General features: G+C 43.4%; 1 protein-coding gene across 1 annotated transcript; it reads right to left on the bottom strand.

The window, feature by feature from the left end:
* Positions 1–5,446: 5,446 nt before the first annotated feature.
* Positions 5,447–18,858, bottom strand: C12H9orf43 (chromosome 12 C9orf43 homolog). Its single transcript, XM_033124066.1, is given in 14 exon segments — positions 5,447–5,853; positions 6,073–6,139; positions 6,795–6,874; positions 8,959–9,046; positions 9,273–9,329; positions 9,558–9,671; positions 10,047–10,197; positions 10,834–10,961; positions 10,963–11,007; positions 11,777–11,840; positions 13,154–13,254; positions 14,919–14,997; positions 18,402–18,552; positions 18,657–18,858. Coding segments are annotated over 14 exon segments (1,584 nt in total). The 5' UTR covers positions 18,808–18,858; the 3' UTR covers positions 5,447–5,545.
* Positions 18,859–19,579: the final 721 nt, after the last annotated feature.

Below are 19,579 nucleotides of genomic sequence, written 5' to 3'. Positions count from 1 at the left end.
GTTGTTAATCTTTCCTCTGTACAATGTCCCTTTGTCTCCATTCTTATTGCCACCTATATAATCCAGGCCTTGATCACCTCTCATCTTGACTTTTATGATTGCCTCCTAACTGATCTTGCTGGTCTCCCTCTAATTCAAGTTTCATGGCCATTAGATTAACATTTCCTAAAGCACTCATTTAGTCCTATCACTCCCCTATTCAACAGCCATCAATGGCTAGCAATAGAGTACACTCTTTCTAGCCTGGCATTCAAGGCCCTGAACAATCTAGTCACAAGCTTCCCATCCACTCTTCCCAGGCAGGAACACTACACTCCTGGCGAATCCCCCAAACTTTTCCCACCTGTCACCTCCCTCCACCTAAAGGCCACCTCCACAAACGTCTCCTCTTGCCAAAACCTAACTCAGTTTCAAATGGTAGCACTCAAATTGCCCCCTCCTTCTTCTCATCCCTATACCTCCTTTACCCCACTCAGCGCACGCTGCTACATTACATGTACCCTAAAGAAAGGAAATATGTCATATGCTTTTTATTCATTCGCTCATTCAACATATATTACTAAGCATTTACAAAGTGCCAGGCATACAACCAGATGCTAAAGATATGCAGTGAAGACAGATGCCACTCACAGAACTATAGTCTGGCAGGAGAGGGTGGCGATGAAAAAGATGTGAACCCCACAGAGACTATAAGAGGAGAATTGAAAGAGGGGAGCCTCACCCTGACAGTGGTCAGAAAAAGCTTCCCCAAATAGGAAACATGTAAGCTGACACCTGAAAATAAGTAGAAAATATAATAACGAGGCAGAGAGGAGAAGAAAAGACTTTTACAGGTTGAAGGAAAGTACAGGGAAGAAGATCTGAAGGTAAGAGAGGTCAGGGCTCATTAGAAGAAATAAAGAAAAAATAAATCATTGCTGGCTCACATAGAACAAGGTGGGAATGGGGGAATCCGGGCTGCAGAGACAAGCACGGCCCAGCCAAGTCACAGCCCTTCCTTGTAAGCCTTGTAAAACAAGCAAAAGAGGTTGGGTTTGACCCTGAGGGCAAGGGAGAGTTTTTAGGAAGGAGTGTCAGGATCATATTTGCATATGAAAGCTGGGAGAATGGATGGTGGCAGTAAAGAACAGGGTTGGGTGTAGTAACCCTGATGAAAGAAGATGGAGGCCTGGACTTGGGTAAGGGCAGGAGGAACAGAGAGGAGCATGGATTTGGATATGACAGCTAATATGATTTTGTAATTAAGTCAACTTAAAGGGGCCATGAGAGAAAAAGGTCAGAGATAATCACCCAGCCTAGTCCGTGTTTTGCACATAATAGGCGCTCAATTACATTTGCGTAGGAATGAATTATTAACAAATAAGTGATTGAATGAACAAATGTACCAATGAATGAGAGGCAGAGAAAAGCAGAGGAAATTATTTTTGGAGATCTCTTCAAGACAGAGCCATCCTTAGAAGTAATATAGACTCTAGGGGGAAAAAAAAAAACCTGAATTTGTTGGTTATACCCTCCCTGTATTTTTAAACAGGTGAAATCTGATCAAGATAAATTTAGGAGACACAAAGCAGTATGAGAGCCTCAGATTGCTTTTGGTGTTTCTGCCTTCCCAAGTGCTGCTTCCCTAAGTCTTTGCCCAACTGACGATCTGCAGAATCATCAGTAGCTCCCAGCTTCCCTAAATCCTAGGCCCCTGAGCATGTTCCAGAATTTTCCACACTCTTGAAATGGTCCCTCTAATGACAGTCTAAACTGTTCAAAGATTTAATTCATTCGTCAAGAATGGATTGAGTGCTTACTACATGCTAGGGCTATAATCTGGGGCTGTAACCATGACACAATAGACACAGCCCCATCCTTCCAGGAGCTACTAGTCCCTTGAGCATTTAAATTGGGTCACATATGTAAATGGTGAAGTGTGGATTTTTCTCCATTTACTCACAGAAAAAGTCTCTTTGGCTGTGTAGACATCGGCCTCAGAAATAACCAGACCTCCAGTCTTTGAAGGATGTCATTTTCATAATGTAATATCGCCATCTAGTGGTCCCAAACAACTTTACCAATTGATCCAGGAAATTTCTAGGTATCGTGTTTCCCCGAAAATAAGACCTAGCCGGACAATCAGCTCTAATGCGTTTTTGAGGCAAAAATTAATATAAGACCCGATATTATTATTACATTATATATTATGTTATATTATATTATACTTTATTATATTATACCCCGTCTTATATAAGACCCGACTGGGTCTTATATTAATTTGCTCCAAAAGATGCATTAGAGCTGATTGTCCAGCTAGGTCTTATTTTCGGGGAAACACAGTACGTATATTCCTGGAAATAACTCTCCACTGTCTCTCCCAGAACTTCTCTTTCTCTACCAAGATAATCTAGGGGTTGATTCTCTAACATGTAATAGGTACCCTATATTTGTTAATAAATGTATAAACAGGAGAGCAAATTAATTCCATACCCTGGTACCTTCTGGCAAATGAAAGAGAAAATTTAGAACTTCTTTCCCAGATTCCTCTGGACTCCAAAGGGCCTCCAATCGTTTCTATCTAAAGGCCAGAGGTATTTCTGTCTTTAATTAGCAAACAATTCCTTTAGGCACATTGAATAAACTGATTTTTAAGGGTCACTGCTACCATGAATGAAAGCCTGACTCCCTCCCACCTCAGGGAGCTTTGTGTAATCCAAAAAACAATGAAGAACAAAGTCTGTTAGCAGATATCGGGACCAATACCAAAACAAAGATGGCTGGCTCTGTAAGAAAGGTGTGGACATGGGATATCTGAAGATGTTTTCCTTGACTCACTTCTAGACACAGGTCAAACTGGGCCCCGTGTCATCGTGAAGTGTGCTCAGAAAACCATGTGACGCAAACGAAGTGGCCTATCCCTAGTAAGGTTCACAAAGAACGTAGAAAAAAAAAAAAGAAATCAGAGACAAGTTTCTCAGGAATATAAGGCTCCTAGGACAATATTCCAACAGGCTAAGTCTTGTCCTATTGTCTGCTTAAGTGTGTAAAACCGATGGATTTCCATGTGATTCTGGCTGGGGCATCCTGGCTATTAGGCCTTAGTTCTCCTGATTCCTTTGGTCCAGAGGGTGGGAAAAAAACAGCAACATTTACCTGTCTCCTCCTCTTTCAGAAGATTGGGAGGCTGAAGCAAAGGGTTCCTGAGAGCTCCTCCCCCTCAGTCAATTCTTTGAATGTCAACTGTGCATTAAAGAGAGGGACTCAGAGAAGCATCAGAATACAGGGGAGAGAAGAGCAAGGACCCAGGTTCTAAACCCACCCCCTCCACTGACTGAGGACAGTGGACCACCTCTCGGGATACAGCTCATATTTTAATCACCACAGATTTGTACATTCACTGAAATATTTTTCAGCAGTTGATAGAAATGGTGCCTTTCTTCTAACTCACTCAAAGGCCTCAAAGGGACTATCATCAGCCCTGCATTGTGAGCCTCAGTTTCCTAATCTATAAATGGAGGACAATCCACATTTATCTGTACATTTGGGCAGAGAACCAACCAAAATAGTGGATGTAAAGCACCTTGAAACTGTAACGTGTATGTAGATTATATTTCCCTAAATTCTGTTCGTAATTATCCAAATTTGAGGGATTGGTATGATGAAGGTGAAATAAGTTTCAGCCTACAAATGTTTTCCCTGCCTTTGAAAATAGCAGCAAAGGCCAGTGTTCATATGGCAAATATCTTCTCACTCAAAATATGTCATGTTTCAAAAGGAAGCTTTGCACTCGGGACTTAAAAGATTGTGCCAATTTCTGGGAATTGCTTTACTAAGTAAAGTTGTTGAATTGGTTATAAAATAGTCAGATCTTCTCTTCTCTCTCTGAGTCTTCAACAAAATGAGCAAATGAAAGCCAAACCCTGCCCATCCTGAGCCCACTACCAGACCCCTGCAAATCGGGTTTGCTTGGGTGGACAGGTCTGAGGACAGGCGAAAGAGAAGTGAAAAAGCTGTAAATTTTAAATTATCCCACAGAAGTCCTTCTGCAATGTAATATACATTTGAGAAATATTATTTTTCAGGGAAAAAGTCCACATAATGCCTTTTGGATTCTTCTCTCCATGAAGGTTCAGCTAAGTATAGTTCAGTCCTAGTAACACAAATGATGTCATATAATTTTGATTTGGCTTGGGAAAGAGGAGGCAAGGGTAGGCAGCGGTTGGAGCTTTCTAATTTGGTCTGTTTGAGACAATGTTACAAAGGACTTGAGCATTTAGTCTGCCTTCTTTGTATGAACTGTACTTAGGATAACCAAATCAACTGATGAGGGATAAGTTTCTCTTTATAAAAAGATCTTAGACCCAGCTCAGAGTTCCACTTCTGGCATAACAGTATGACCACTCTCCAATGAAGCTGGTGAAAAATTTTTTTTAAATTTTTTAAGTCTTGAAATGACCCTAAGAGCATGCAGCAACTAAGGAAACATTTGTTCAAGAAAACCTACAAAAGCTCGGTAAGACCTGCAAGAGTCTATGGGATATGACCCTGGACCCACCCACCCCAACTTCAGCGAGGCAGAAACTCAACTCCAGGCTGCTGAAGCCTAAGAACACAGGGCTCCCTCCCCCCAGCTTCGAGTCAGAGGGCTGTCTTCCCAGGAGGGACAAGATGTCATCATTTCTCATCTTGTCCCCCACTACCTGTCGCCGAGGCTAAGTTCCTGCGAGTACCGCCTATAGGTGGGGGCTCTCTTCTTCCACCCAGCCCACACTTGCGGGAAGGAAGATCAACCTTGGGTGCAGAGCTGCTGAGAATACTGGAGCCCCAACTCCCCATGCCCCAGCCTGGAGCACAGGGCCCAGGGCTTTTATTGAGTACATGAGAATTTCATTATATCATTCTCTTTACTTTTATGTAATTTTGAAGTGTTTCTATATTTAAAGGTTTAAGGATTAGAAACACGAAACAAACAAAAAATCCTTCCAAAAACCAAGTTCAAGCAATCCTGAGACTGCAATTCTGAGTCTTTATGAGCATCAGTGAAACTTTCCTGCAGACTCAGTAACTTAGAAACTGGAGCTTCAGACTCTTTCAGGTTAATACGAGTCCCTTGCTACATACGCAGGAATATTACACATAACACACATACACATAACACATGGATATTATTGCATAATGATGTGGATGCCATCCTCAAAAAAAACCATTTCCAGAGAATTAGAGGAAAAGCCAGGAACACAGTAGGGGTTCCCTCAGGTCAAATTCATCTTTCTACGACTGGAAACCTTTCAGAGCTTCACAGAAGAGATAAAAGTAACCCAGAAAACAATGCCAAGAAATATTTCTCCCCTCCTTCCAGAAACAGAGAAGGAGTCTTTTGATTAAGCAACAACTGTGTTTAATCACCAAAATTATTCTGGCCCTAATGGAAGTGAAAAAAGTATAAGTTTAAAGGGGATAGGGCTTTTTCTCCCTCACTTATTTTAGAGGCAAGTAGAGATGAGTGAAGAAAACAGAATCCCTAGCTCAGGCCTGGTAAAGGCTGCAGGGAGCAGAAGTCCTTTCAGCCCTCATGTTCAAGGTCGCTGTCCTCAAGATTCTCAGCATCCTGCTGTGGAACAAGGCTGTCCCAGTGAGGTCTTCTGCCTATGCCTGCGGAAGACTCCTTACTCTGCGTCCCACAGGGTTGGTTGTCCTCATCCTCATAATCAGGGGCCTGAAGAATCCTCAGTAGTTTGAGCTCAGGGTTCCAACTTTTTCTAGATGTACCGGCTGAAAGGTCCTTTGGGGTCCTCTCTTGGGCTTCCCACACAACCTCTATCTGAGTATTGATGTCCTCGTTAGTGGGTTCTCTTTTGGATAATTTAGGATCTAAAAGAAGACCCAGACATTAATTGTACCTGTAGCTTTTCTCCCAACTAACTGTGACAAATGGAGGACAGAAAAGGAAGGGCCGGGGTGTCTCTAGGACCCTTCTAAGGGAGGAGGGCTGTGCCCTCCAGGGAGGTGAACCATCCTGGTCCACCAACACAGGTTCAGCTCTCCCTGTCCTCAGTCACTTCCTAAAGTTACTCCACCCAAGTAACTTACTCTGCTTCCTGGGCAAGTAATCCTGGTCGTTCTCAGCGTCGTCCACCTGTGGCCTCTCTGTGGGATTCTGAAATTCATGAGAATAAGTATAAGGAAACTGGAAACTTTAGGAAACAAAGGATTTTTCTAAATGATGCTTTGCTTGTAGAAATAATTAACACCTAAAATCCCACCTCCTGAGGCTGAAGAGAGAAGCTTGTATAGCATTCTTTGCCTTCCATGCTGAGCAGATGAAGCCAGAACCCACTTTTCCCCATTCCCAGCCTTCAGCTAACGGTAGAGTGCCTCCAAAGGTGGCTGCCAACAATTCCTCCCATTCCTGTACGCACGTGCTGTTCCTTCCATCAAGAGATGGAGGTGATTTCCTGTCCTCTTCAACCAGGGCTGGACTTGATTTTTTTGACCAATAAAATGTGGCAGAAGTGTAACTGTTCCAGTTCCAGGCCCATCCTTTAAGAAAGTGCTGCGTGAGCTTGCACTATGCTGTTAAGCCCAAATTGGCCACACAGAGAGGCCTCACAGAAGAAAACAAGGCGATTTGGCCAACAGCCCCAGCCCAGCCTCCAGAAGAATGAATGACGTCAAGCAAGATTAGAAAAACTGTCCAGTCAACCCACAGCATCATGAGAAATAACAAACCACTATGGTTTCAGCTTAGGGGTGGTTATACAGTAATAGAAAACTGAAACAGTCCTAGCAAGATGCCCTCCGTACATTCTCACCTGTTTCAAGGTGGGGCCTTTTCTCTTCATCTGCTGCTGTTGCTTTTCGTCACTTCCCAAATCTGGTAGAGTTCTGTGACCTAGTGACCACAAAGTCAACTCGATTCTCTTCTTACTGGTATTTCTTGTCCCATTGTTGGGCTTCTAGTCAACCCCTAGTCTACAAGTGACTCCATCTAGGACAAGATGAGACCTTAGAGGCAGGTAAAGGGAGGTAGGCCTTCTGGGTTCTATGTGGGATTCTGTTCACCTGGGACTGTGCCCACATCTGTTACAGAATTACAGATCAAGGGAAAGTGTGTGTTCAAAGAACCAGGATTCCTCCAAGCAGCCTAAGGGGTAGGACCCTGCACAGCACAGCAGCAAAAGAAGACCTAACTCGACCTTTTCAGTTTATAAATACTCCTCTGACCTTCTTGCGCCATCTCTAATATACTCGTATCTGGTTCTGAAAATGAAACCCCTCCCCCAAAAAAGCTCTAGTTCTAGGATTCTTTTGCATCAGCTATGTTCCCAACTAGTCCCAAAATGCTCATTTTTTTCCCCTCTCGGCATCCCTTTCTCGAAAGGACTACCTTCCAAGCTGCCACCAGAGGTATCATGCTAAAAGGCAGAGCCAGTCAAGGAACTCCCTTGCTCAACACTTCTGTTGGCTCCTTAGCAGCACTGATTCTCCCCTTAGCTACACACTGGAAGCACTGGGGAGTTCTAGAAACCACTGGGCCCTGGGTACTAACACTAGAAATTCTGATTTAATAGGTCTGGGGTGCACCCCGGGAATTAGGGTTTTAAAAACTCCTCAGTTGATTTCAGTGGAGCACCACTGACATGAAAGATAAAGGTCAAAAATCTCAGCAGCTATTCAAGCCCCTACCTACGTCTCTCTTTTAAATACCCAGGCCCACAGTCACAGGGACAGCTCGATGTTCCCTGAGCAGCTGTGCTGCCACAAAATGCCTTTGCACAGGCTACTCCCACTTCCAGGAATTCCCCTCCATGTCAGGAAAACTCTCACACATATTCAAGATCTAATGCAAAAATCATCTCTTCCATAATGCCTTTCTCCACTCTGTGAGGACAGGCCACTGCTCTAAGAACATGATTCAAAGGGACACTCCAGTCCCCCAAAAAAAACTCCTATTGGAGGCATCAGGAAGAGTGGAACTGCAGTGGAATTCAGGGGAGTGCTGATCACCCTGGATGGGGTGATAACCTGGAACAAGTCACCTCCCACCCTGGGCCCCAGCCCTGGTTCTGTCTACCTCCCATGTGAAGGTCGGGAGCCTTCTTAGATCTTCAAGTTAGAGGACACCATTAGTATCAGAGAGCTCAGGGGGATGGGACATAAACCAAGAGAGCAGCCTCCTTCCCACGAAACACCTCGCCTAAGCCCTCCCATTGCCCCCCAGGGTTACAGAGTGAATTCTGATGATTAAACAGTTATTTTCACAATACAGTCAGCAGTGTCCAGTCTGAGTAGGGCAGAAGAATCTTCTAAGGATTAGGGGAAATTCTTTCTCCCACTTTCCCTCCCATTCTGCACTCAAGCTGAGAAACGTCAGAGGGACCTGGGTAAGTCAGAGGGACCTTTTATAAGTATATCCTTTTATTTAGCTCAGCTGTGATAAAGACTCCAAAAAGGCACGAACACTAAAGGAAAAGGATCACCTGTCAAGAACTGGCTACCTGCCTCCTACATGGGGCTAGATAATGTGGTGATCACAACCTGAGGCTGCAGAGACTGACTAGTGGAGGGCCCTGGACTATGCTTCCTTAGAACTCTTGGGGCTCCTGTGAGGGGACCCAGCTCCCCGCTGCCTAACCGGCCAACGGGCCTTCAGGGGTCTCTCTTCTGTAACCTGAGCTTGCTCATCCCGCTCAAACCACTCTGCCTTTTCTAAAGCAGGACCTGAGGAAAAATGGCTCGGATCCATGCTTGTGGGCCTCTCTCAAATCGCATGTGAAACAGACATCTGGCCTAGCTTGCTTGCTTAGTAAATATTTGATGGAAGAATGATGCATGCATGGTAGATCAGCCAAACCGAAGCACTGCAGGGAGAATTCTGACAAGGCAGGTCCCCATACGACAAACATGTTCAGCGTTTCCTGCCCTCAGATACATCCTGGGATTCTGTCAGATATTCCCAACCCATATTCTCCTTACCGGGGCATGGGTCATAAACCATGGCACCTAAACGTGTAAGTGAAGTGCGCTGGCTCCCTGGATCATTCTTGGATTTCTTTTTAGCCTCCTGAAACCCACACAAGGAAGAACTGAATTAGCACTTTTGGAAATGAAGAAAACTTTTCAAAAGAGTCTAAAAGAAGGAAGTTAATGTCTATAAGCAGACAGGAACTTTGTATCTATAACCAGAGAGAACAGCGAGAATTCCACCTCATACATCCCTTCCCGTGCCAGGCTGCATCCGCTTGTCCTAGTCCCAGCAAGTCCTAGGGGTCCCCTCACTGCCGCCCTACCTGCTTCTTAGTAGGTGTCTTCGGCAGCCTCTGCTGCTGCCACTGCTGCTGTTGCTGCTCCCCATGACCTGGTGACCAGAGAGCCAGCTCAGTCCTCTTCTCCGACAGCTCCCTCCCTCCCCGGGGCTGCTCGTGGAGCCCTGCTCCACAGTGGTGACACTCTCTCCCTGGTCAGGACCAAGCCGGGCTGATGGGCAGAGGAGGGGGCTGCTGCTTCTTGAAATTGCAGTTTCCGAGTTCTACATGTGACCCCACTGAACTGAGACAAAGATCAAGTATGAGAGCTGTGGGCTGAGGGGGAGTGGTACCTAGAGATCTGGCCGTACCAGAAAACCTACCTTCTGTCTTCAGATCATAACGTACTTTCTTCAAATGTTCAGGATGTCTCAATGCTGGTCTCTGGAGAAATAGAAGAAGGAAAGCGCTACTGCTGGGAAAGGTCTTTGCCTTTCCCAAAATGTATCCCCCCAGTGCATTTCTCCATCTAGTCAACACGCACTTCTAGAGAACCAGGTGTGTGCAGCATCGTACCAGGGGTTCTGGAGAGGGGAAAAGTGTGGGGATGAAGTACAGAGGAAATAGAGAACGCTGCTCTCCTCAAAGCCCTCCCTATCATTTGCTCTCACCTACATATAGCCCTGCTCTTCTGTGGGGCATGGGACCAGAGTGGTAGGATGGAAGGGAAAGAAGAAACAGTCAACTGTTCCAGCCTTGACGAGAGACGAGTTTGGGTTTGCATGTAGACACCTTGCACTGAGGCTCCCCAGCTCTTACTTGCAGGGTGAGGTGGTGGACAGATAAAACCATCTTAGAAGAAATGGCACTGTCAGGTCGGCTCTTTTCCAGAGGAGGTTTCTTTTTCATCATGGCCAATTGTGTCTTCATCTCTGGACAAGGAGTCGTTTCCCCTGCACCTGACAAAAGACTGAAGAGGACAGAGACAGACAGACAATCACAGACAGCTCTTCTTGGAGAATGGCTGAGGAGAAAGAGATGAAAAGGGCTCCAGATTTGAAGAAATAGCCCCTTTGGGCCTAAAAGTGCTCATTCAGTAGCAGTTATGATCATTACAGAGTGTGGACTCAGTGTTTACTATCTGTCAGGCCCCTGTGCTATCTGCGGCTGAATCCTTACAACACCCTGAGGACATGTACTATTGTCCCCATTTTGCAAATGAGGAAAATGAAGCTTAAAGAGGCTAAATATATTACTAAAAATCATAAAGCCAGTAAGTTTCAATACAAAATGCAAAAGTTGTCTCACTCCAAACCACATATCCATTCTGCCTCCCACTTATCCATAACTCATCTATAAAAAGGTGTGCAATTGGGTCTCGCTCCTAGCGGAGGTTTAAATGAGGAATACATGTAATGTGCTTGTTTAGCACAGGGCACGGCTGATGGTAAGTACTTGAAAAGTGGTCGTGATGATTGTCACCGGTGCCTATTGGTAAGTCTAAGGACTCAGTGAACAAGGAGGGCAGCGGTTTTCTCCCCTCCCTACTCAGAAAGAGCACACTGCTTAGACCCTGCTCAGAAAAACAGGCTTACATGATACTTACTCGTTCAGGAGATCCTGAGGTAACATGTCAAACTGGTTCCAGAAAGGTATGAATTCTGAACTTAGTTGCTCAAACAAGTGTACTGGGAAGGAGGGAGGTTCTATTTTCCCTGAAGGTCTCAACTGTGTTTTCTGTGTTCTGCTTTCCAGAGAGAACCAGAGGGGGCTTGTCTTTCTGGAAGAGAAACAGTGGAAAGAAGTCCCTGGAGCACTCTCTTCAGTGCCACTTCCCATCCCACACAACTGGGGCACGTGAAGCTCTGTGTTTCCAGACCGACTCCAGCAGCAGCCTGCTCCCCAATCTGCACTACGTGGGCCGCCACATTTTTCCCTCTCTGGCTCCCCAACCCTATTGTTGAATTCAGATCACATGGGGATGAGTCGTTTTGTTTCTTTGTTTTATTAATTTATTTCTTTCTTTGGTTATTAATTTATTCACTGAACAAATATGTATTAGCCAACAACGTGTCAGGCACAGGGTTGGGGCTGGGCTGGGATTCAGCAATGAACAAAACGGACCAGGAGACTATTCTCATGGACATAGCAACCTTCCAGCTCTGTGACTCATCCAAGGTTACATTTACCCAATAAATGGTAGAATTCAAATTAGAAGCCCAGTTCTATTATAACTCCTAGTCCATTGAAATTCTATGTCCATCACACTGGGAATTAGTTTTTAATTGACCAAAAATTCCCCCTGAACACCCAACTATTCCCCCTCACATCTCTTCAAGGTGCTCTTCACCTTCCTACAGGAAGTAGGTAAGGAAAAAGTGTCTCTGAATCAAAAATGGTTTGGGAATTATTTTCTAAGAGGGGTTTTCTTTTGCAGATTTCATTCATTTAAAGAGAGAATAGGGGAAGGGGAAACATATCTGAAAGGAAAACAAAAATAAACTCTCCAAAGTAATATTATAACGCTTTGACCAAAACATCCAACTTACTGTAGCTGTCTTTCTTTTCTTCTTCCCATCCTGGCTGGGAACAATATATTTCCTCTCAGCTGGACTTGAAATAAGAATAAGCACAACTTATTCCCAGACATCTCAAACAAAAGCACCAAGAATATTTGTAAATGATGGCCATGAAAATTTCTATCCTGTATTCAATATTCAAAGGTGGCCATTGGGAGCCCAGCTGTACCTGCTACCTAGAGGCTGCTGGAAACAAGACCCCCACCCTCACATCTGAATTAGATTTGTACCATTCTCTCATGCAATCCTGTTATTTACTTTCCTAGCATTAATCCAAATTAATAATTATACACTTAGGTGTGGTTATGTTTGCAATGTCTGAATCCCCCACCAGCATAAGACCCCAGGAGGACAGGAATCCAGTCTATTTGGTTCTCCACTGAATTCCCACTGCTTAGCATCAGGAGGTAGTTTTGCTCTGTCATCTTCCTCCATTTTCCCTGGAACATGGATATAATGGCTAGAGCCCTAGCAGTCACTTAGACCTTAAAAGCCCTCATGAAGCACCTTAGAAGATGGAAGCCATGGCTGAGGATGATGACCCAGAAATCTAGAAGGCATAGCTGAGGATGATGACCCAGAAATCTAGAAGGAACTCTGGTTTCTGATTACCTCATGGGCCTCATGTACTAGCCCTGCCCCACCTATATCTGCGCTTCCTAAACATGAAAGAAAATAAACCCTTAGGTTTTTTTGTTTGTTTACACCATATATACACTCAAAAAATTGCATATATAAAGAAGCACTCACAGGATCATTAAAAAAAGAAAATGAAATAAAAAGGACTTCATAAGTTTCATCATATCTCAACAGTCACTTAACAGAATCTGAAAGCCTCAGCGGTCACAAAAGAAAAACCACATTCTTCCACAGGTTCTCAATATTAGCAAGACTTCACCTTTGTCATATTCTGCTTTGTACACAAGCTCTATATGCTATTCGTTTTGTGCCACTGTACTTGGCCTTGGGGTTGAGACCAAAGATTCATGTACTTTACTGAAAACTTTGTCACTAGTTGCTGATGGCTTATAAGATAAACTAATAGTCAGACAGCATTTGTTTCTTAATCAAACCTCACAAATACACCAGGCTCTATCTTGTATGCTATTTACTGCCATGTGGAATTTAATGTAGAGAAGTCCCAGGACATGAATCTCAAGTGCATTAAAACAGAATTACAGTGTAGCAAGAGACAGAAGCAAGCGAATGTGACCTTCGCTGCTTGGCCTCCTGCTATTTACAGTGAGGTGCCACAAAGGAGATCACAAAAAGGAGGCCTGCAGAGGACGGCAGGAATTTATAGAACATAAGCGTTGAAGATCCCTAAGTTCTAGACATGATACTCACGTCATATGCTTCTCCGGTTCTCTTGGGATCCAGATTACAACCTTATTTCTGATATCCTGAGGGCAGGGAAGTTGTGTCTCATTCAAATTCAGCACTGGAAGCTAAGAGAAAAATGTAGAGCCTATGTATGGCTTGCAGGTACCAGCTCCTTGATGGCATTCAGTACCAGACTAAGGACTGAATTACCATACGAACCGAAAGGGCGTGATGTCCCACAAGATGATGAAAAGACATTTCCCAAGCCCCCAACATGGTCACAGTATTCCCCCAGGAAACCATGTATCAGTATAGGTACTGCAAGAGGGAGCAGTTGTAAGTGAACAGTCTCCACTGCCTCCCTATGACATTAGGGTGGCATTTAGCAACAACCAACCCCATCTCATATCAGGGTACCTCCGGGCTCCCCTCAGGGAACACTACTCATTCTGCCCACTCCACTCCAAAGACAGACCGTCTGGAGGTAATACAATTTGGGAGCAGGGAAGTAATTGATGGAGAGAGAAGCCAGTTTTCTACTTTTATAGCCTGTCTACAATTATAGGCATCTCCATAAAAGTTAAAGCTGTAACTCTTCTAACTTTAGCTACTTAAGATACTGGATAGAACACTGGTGTTCCAGTAAACCTTCTAGTCTCTATCCCTAGTAGGAAAAGGAGGGTGTTTAAAAATAAGGTTGTCGCCATGAAAAAGAACTGATTGGCCTGGGGAAACGGGTACTTCTTTGCACACTAAACCCTTTACGCCGTTTGAGTTTAGAACCATCTGCATGTATATCTATTCAAATAATCAAACTAATTTAATCCAACTCTCTTTTCCTGAAGTGGCCAAAAAGGTAAGTGCTTTGTTCATTCATCCATTCAAACCCATCTACCCTCTCTTAGTCCCTTACACTCTCTCCACCACAGTACACTGAAAAACGAAGCATCTCATGACAAAAATAAAAGGCCTCGATAGTGGGACTGCAAATAGCAAATCTCTTATTGTAGATAAGTAGATGGGTTTTTCTTCCTAAACTCTAATTTAGCTCTGCCCCTAACTAGCTATGTGCTTTAGGAAATCACTTCCTATCTGGGCCTCAGTTTCTTCAACCATAAAATGTATGAGATAGACCATAGTAATGTTATTCAAACTGTAATTGCAAGTTATTCATGGGTCATGAAATCAAAATGTGTGAATTGCAGCCTACACTGTTTAGAAATGAAATAGAATAAAATAGAATAGGCAAGAAAATAATCAGAGCACATCACACATAGTTAAGGTGTTCCATGATACTTTTGTTATAAAATTTGTTACTATAGGTCATAGCTAAAAACATTTGAAAGTCATTGGAGATGACCTTAAGGCCCAATTTAGGTCTGACATTCCAGCATCCTAATTTCCTTTATTATGAGAGGACAGTGTGTACTTATTAGGTTGGTGCAGAAGTAATTGCGTTTTGCAGTTATTTTTAACCTTTTAAACCGCAATTACTTTTGCACCAACCTAATAGTAACAACTCATTCTATGTAGGATAGAGACAGAGAATTCTCACCTATGCCAAACTGCCATAAATCAAACCCTCCTGTGTCTGGGATTTCTGGAAACAGTATAGCATGTAAAGCCATTAGCACAGAGCCTCGCATATAGTAAGGGCCCAATGCTAGATAGTAGTCATCATCAGTATGATCGTCACCATTATTCGGATTGCAGTCATTCCAAGGCAGAACGCTAAATAAAGGCAAACATTTTATTCCTATTAGTAAAGAGAAAAATGCTGAGGAAGTACCTTTTGCAATCTGTGACTTATGTTGGGAGGTCTATTCGCATAGTTGATCAAATCTTTGTCAGGTAAATCCATCCAAGGTCTAAAAAATGAGAGTTTCCGAACATGCATCAGAGACACAAAGACTCCTTGGGGTGATAAAGTCAGTGCTATGAGGAACAGCCTTCTACTTATCTACAGAAAGCCTTGGGCTCAAGACATCAAATGAATGGAGGGTCTTGCCAGCTCCTTAAGTTTTGTTTGTTTGTTTTTCCTGGAACAGCTCCCAAACAGACACTGCATATTGCAAACACTTTAAAACTATTTGTTGCATCAAACTTAATTCACGCCTATGTCTCTCTCTCTCTCCAACTACCGATAATTACATCACATCAATAGAATTGTAAGTCCCTTCGATGCAGATGTTCAAAAACATGTTAAATAAACAAAATGTGGTATATGCAAAGGAATATTTCTCAGCCTTAAAAGTAGTGAAATTCTGATACCGGCTACAACATAGATCAACCTTGCAGACATTATGGTAGGTGAAATAAGCCAGACACAAAAGGACAAATATTGTACGATTCCACTTAGATGAGGTACCTAAACCAGGCAAATTCACAGACAGAAAATATAATAGAAATTATCAGGAGCTCGAGGGAGGAGGGAAGGAGGAGCTATTGTTTAATGGGTACAGAGTCTCTGTTTGAGATGATGAAAAAGTTCTAGAAATGGATAATGGTGATGGTTGCACACTGTGAATGTACTTAATGTCACTAAAGTGTACACTTAGAAATGGTTAAAATTGTAAATTTTATGTTATGTATATTTACCACAATAAAATAATATTGTCCCCTTACATTTTTATATCGCTTGCTATTTTATTTATTAAAAAAAAAAAAAAACATGTTAAGGGGCAGCTGGATGGCTCAGTTGGTTACAGCGCGAGCTCTGAACAAAAGGGTTGCCGGTTTGATTCCCACATGGGCCAGTGAGCTGTGCCCTCCACAACTAGATTGAAGACAACGAGCTGCCACTGAGCTTCTGGAGGGGCGGCCGGATGGCTCAGTTGGTTAGAGCAAGAGCTCTCAACAACAAGGTTGCCGGTTCAATACCCGCATGGGATGGTGGTCTGCGCCCCCTGCAACTAGGATTGAAAACAGCAACTGGACTTGGAGCTGAGCTGCGCCCTCCACAACTACATTGAAGGACAACGGCTTGGTGCTGATGGGCCCTGGAGAAACACACTGTTCCCCAATATTCCCCAATAAAATTTATAACAACAAAAAAAACACGTTAAATGTATAAATGAATGACTATCGCAAAGAAGCATAAGATAGAGACCCAACTCTTTAGCCTGATTTATGAAGCCCTACATGATTTAGGCCCCTGCTTTTTCTTTCCTTTTTTTTTTTTTTTTTGAGGCCCCTGCTTTTTACTCCAGCTCCTCCAGCCTCATCTCTGACCACTCTCCAATTCCTGGTCCATGTTCCAAACACACTGAACTATCATGTTTCCCCGCAAACAAGACCGGATCTTATACTAAGGTTTGCTCCAAAAGACGCATTAGGGCTTATGTGCAGGGGATGTCATCCTGAAAATTCATGCTAGGGCTTCTTTTCCGGTTAGGTCTTATTTTCGGGGAAACACGATGTGTTTCTGACACCTAAAGAATTTCCTCTTGCCTCCTGGATCTTGCATGTGCTAGTTCTGTAGTCTAGAAGTCTCTTCCTTTCTACCTCCCACCTGCAACCCCTTCTTCACTAAACTGCTCTAATGCCAGGTGTAGGCATAGATGCCACCTATATGGAAGACAGTGCCCTGGGTGCCTCCACACACCTGGGCAGGCACTCTTCTCACCACACTCATTACAATGAACGATTCTTTACTTCCCCGACTAGGCTGAAAGCCCCTTGAGGGTAAAGGCTGTTATCTTGTTTACCACTGTCTCTCCAGTGGAGAGCAAAGTGGCCCCCACTAGGACATATCTGGTAATTCAATGAGTGACTAAAAAATGATGCCATGGGGCCGGCCTGGTGGCTCAGGCGGTTAGAGCTCCATGCTCCTAACTCCGAAGGCTGCCGGTTCGATTCCCATATGGGCCAGGGGGCTCTCAACCACAAAGTTGCCGGTTCAATTCCTCGAGTCCCGCAAAGGATAGTGGGCTCCGCCCCCTGCAACTAAGATTGAACACAGAACCTTGAGCTGAGCTGCCTCCCGGATGGCTCAGTTGGTTGGAGCGCATCCTCTCAACCACAAGGTGGCTGGTTCGACTCCTGGAAGGGATGGTGGGCTGCGCCCCCTGCAACTAGAAAACGGCAACTGGACCTGGAGCTGAGCTGCACCCTCCACAACTAAGACTGAAAGGACAACAACTTGAAGCTGAACGGCATCCTCCACAACTAAGATTGAAAGGACAACAACTTGACTTGGAAAAAAGGCCTGGAAGTACACACTGTTCCCCAATAAAGTCCTGTTCCCCTTCCCCAATAAAATCTTAAAAAAAAAAAATGATGCCATGGTCTTTACCTTCAGAGACCCTGACTGGGAAAAACCACTACTTTCCCAGGGCTCACCTCAAGTCCTAGAGAAACTGAAAGTAGTCCTACCCTCTCCTATACTCTTTAGCCTAAGAGAAATCATCCAGGGATTCCTTAAATCGAACAGGAAACAAGAAATCTCTACAAGGGCCACCACTAGTGCTTTGATTCCAGACAACAAGGTCTTCATATTTTAAAAGTCTAAGTTTTCCACAGATATCTTAGTTTCATATATCAGAAAACACCAACTGGGTGACTACATTCAAAAGGGAGATTCAAAAGGAAAAGCCATTGCTTCTGACTTCAGGAATTTACAAACAGTTTCATACCTAAAAATAAAAGAAAGACAGCATGCATAGACAGTTTTCTGATGACCTATAGAAGTTGATGAGATAAATATTCCCTGATATGGGCTGAATTGTGTCTGCAAAGTCATTTGCTGATGTCCTAACCCCCTGTACTTCAGATTTTGACTGTATTTGGAGGTAATTAAGGTAAAATGAAGTGCTACAGGTGGGCCTTCATCCAGTATGACTGATGTACATGGAAGAAGAGAAGATTAGGACATGGGCACACACAAAGGGAAGACCATGTTAAGACATAAAGAGAAGATGGCCACCTACAAGCCAAGGAGGGCTCAGACGAAAACAGCTCTGCCAACACCTTAATCTTGGATTTGTAGCCTCCAGAATTTTGACAAAATTAATTTCTGTTGTTTAAGATACCCAGTCTGTGGTACTTTGTTAAGGTAACAAAGCAAACTAATACACCTCCCATTTTAACCAATTCCTAGAACACAAATAAGAATGCTTTCTTTTAGTTTCCAATTGCTTATTTACCACTTCTTTAACTGAATCGATGCTTTATTTTTAATCCAGCTTTCTCAAAGTCTACTACGTGTATAAAGGAAGTCAACCCCAAATTTTGAGATAATAGGCCCTTAAAAGACGATTCCATGATAATTTACCTGCCTTGAAATTTGGAGTCCAGTTTTGACCTCTGAGACAATAAAGAGTGAGGCTTAGTGAAGGTAAATTCTGATAAATGATGATGAGCATGTCTCTTGGCCGGAAAGCAGGAATCTGAGATGTTTACAATGGTGAGCACTGGGAGTTTGTCTGAGAAAGCAGACCAGAAGAAAACATGTAACATGCCAAAAAGGAACCAAATGGAAACAGTTCAAAGATCTTGTAAGGAAAGAGACAAGGGTTGGCTAATTCACCATTAGCATCCAGAGGAGCTCTGCAGGGTGAGCCCAGGATTCGAGGGTGGCCCCTCTCAATTCGGCGGATAGTTGCCCAGCATTGTGGATGCTGACAAACAGCCAAGTTACAGGTGGTTTCATCCCACTGGCTCTCATCTGGCAAGTCCATAGTTATGAATGGTTTAGGACACAAGCCAACCTTGCAGCTTTTTAGCCCTCTGGAGAGACAGTAACCACATAATTAGGGAGTATTATATACTAGCCATGCAGTCCAGATTTTAATTTGGACTCAAAAGTATAAAATATTTCTATTGAGTCCATATAGGCAAATGGTGGTCACAAAATAATTAAGAATAGGGTAACAAGCAAGTATGAAAACATCTCAGCATGAAGTAGAGTGTCAAGAGTTTGGGAGCAGACTGACTTTAGAAGGTCTCCTAATTCACCATTTAAAAGATTCGTTAGTCTGAGCCTCCGTTTCCTCATCTGCAAAATGAGAATAAGCCTATTTCACAGGGTCATTACAAAAAATTAGTTAATGGATATTAAAAGGTCCGGTATACAGTTCAGAATGAATATCAGCATCCTTTCCTTTTCCCCTTCATTAATCACGAAGGAAATGATACCATCTCCAAAAAGCCTTATCAAATCACAACTAATGTAGTCACAGAAGTGCTTTTACATGGCTCAAAACTTTGAAAGCCATAGGCTTCACTTTTCAAATGCTCCAATTTTCATACAGGCAGCTACCCACCGGAAATTAATAGGTTTGCTCAAACAGCAAATCAGTAGACAGACTTGCAGTTGCATCAGAGGCCATTGGCTTTTCATTTACTGTCTGTAGGGTCTTGGACAAGTGACTTAACCTCTTAGCCTGTTTCCTCATATCGAGGACAAGAAATCCCTAAGCAGGATTGTAGAAGGATTAAATGAGATCATGT

The sequence above is a fragment of the Rhinolophus ferrumequinum genome, chromosome 12 (assembly GCF_004115265.2).
Source record: "Rhinolophus ferrumequinum isolate MPI-CBG mRhiFer1 chromosome 12, mRhiFer1_v1.p, whole genome shotgun sequence".
Classification (NCBI taxonomy): Eukaryota; Metazoa; Chordata; class Mammalia; order Chiroptera; family Rhinolophidae; genus Rhinolophus; species Rhinolophus ferrumequinum.
Note: the sequence above shows the minus strand (reverse complement) of the source record. Positions and strands in the feature narration are given on the sequence as shown.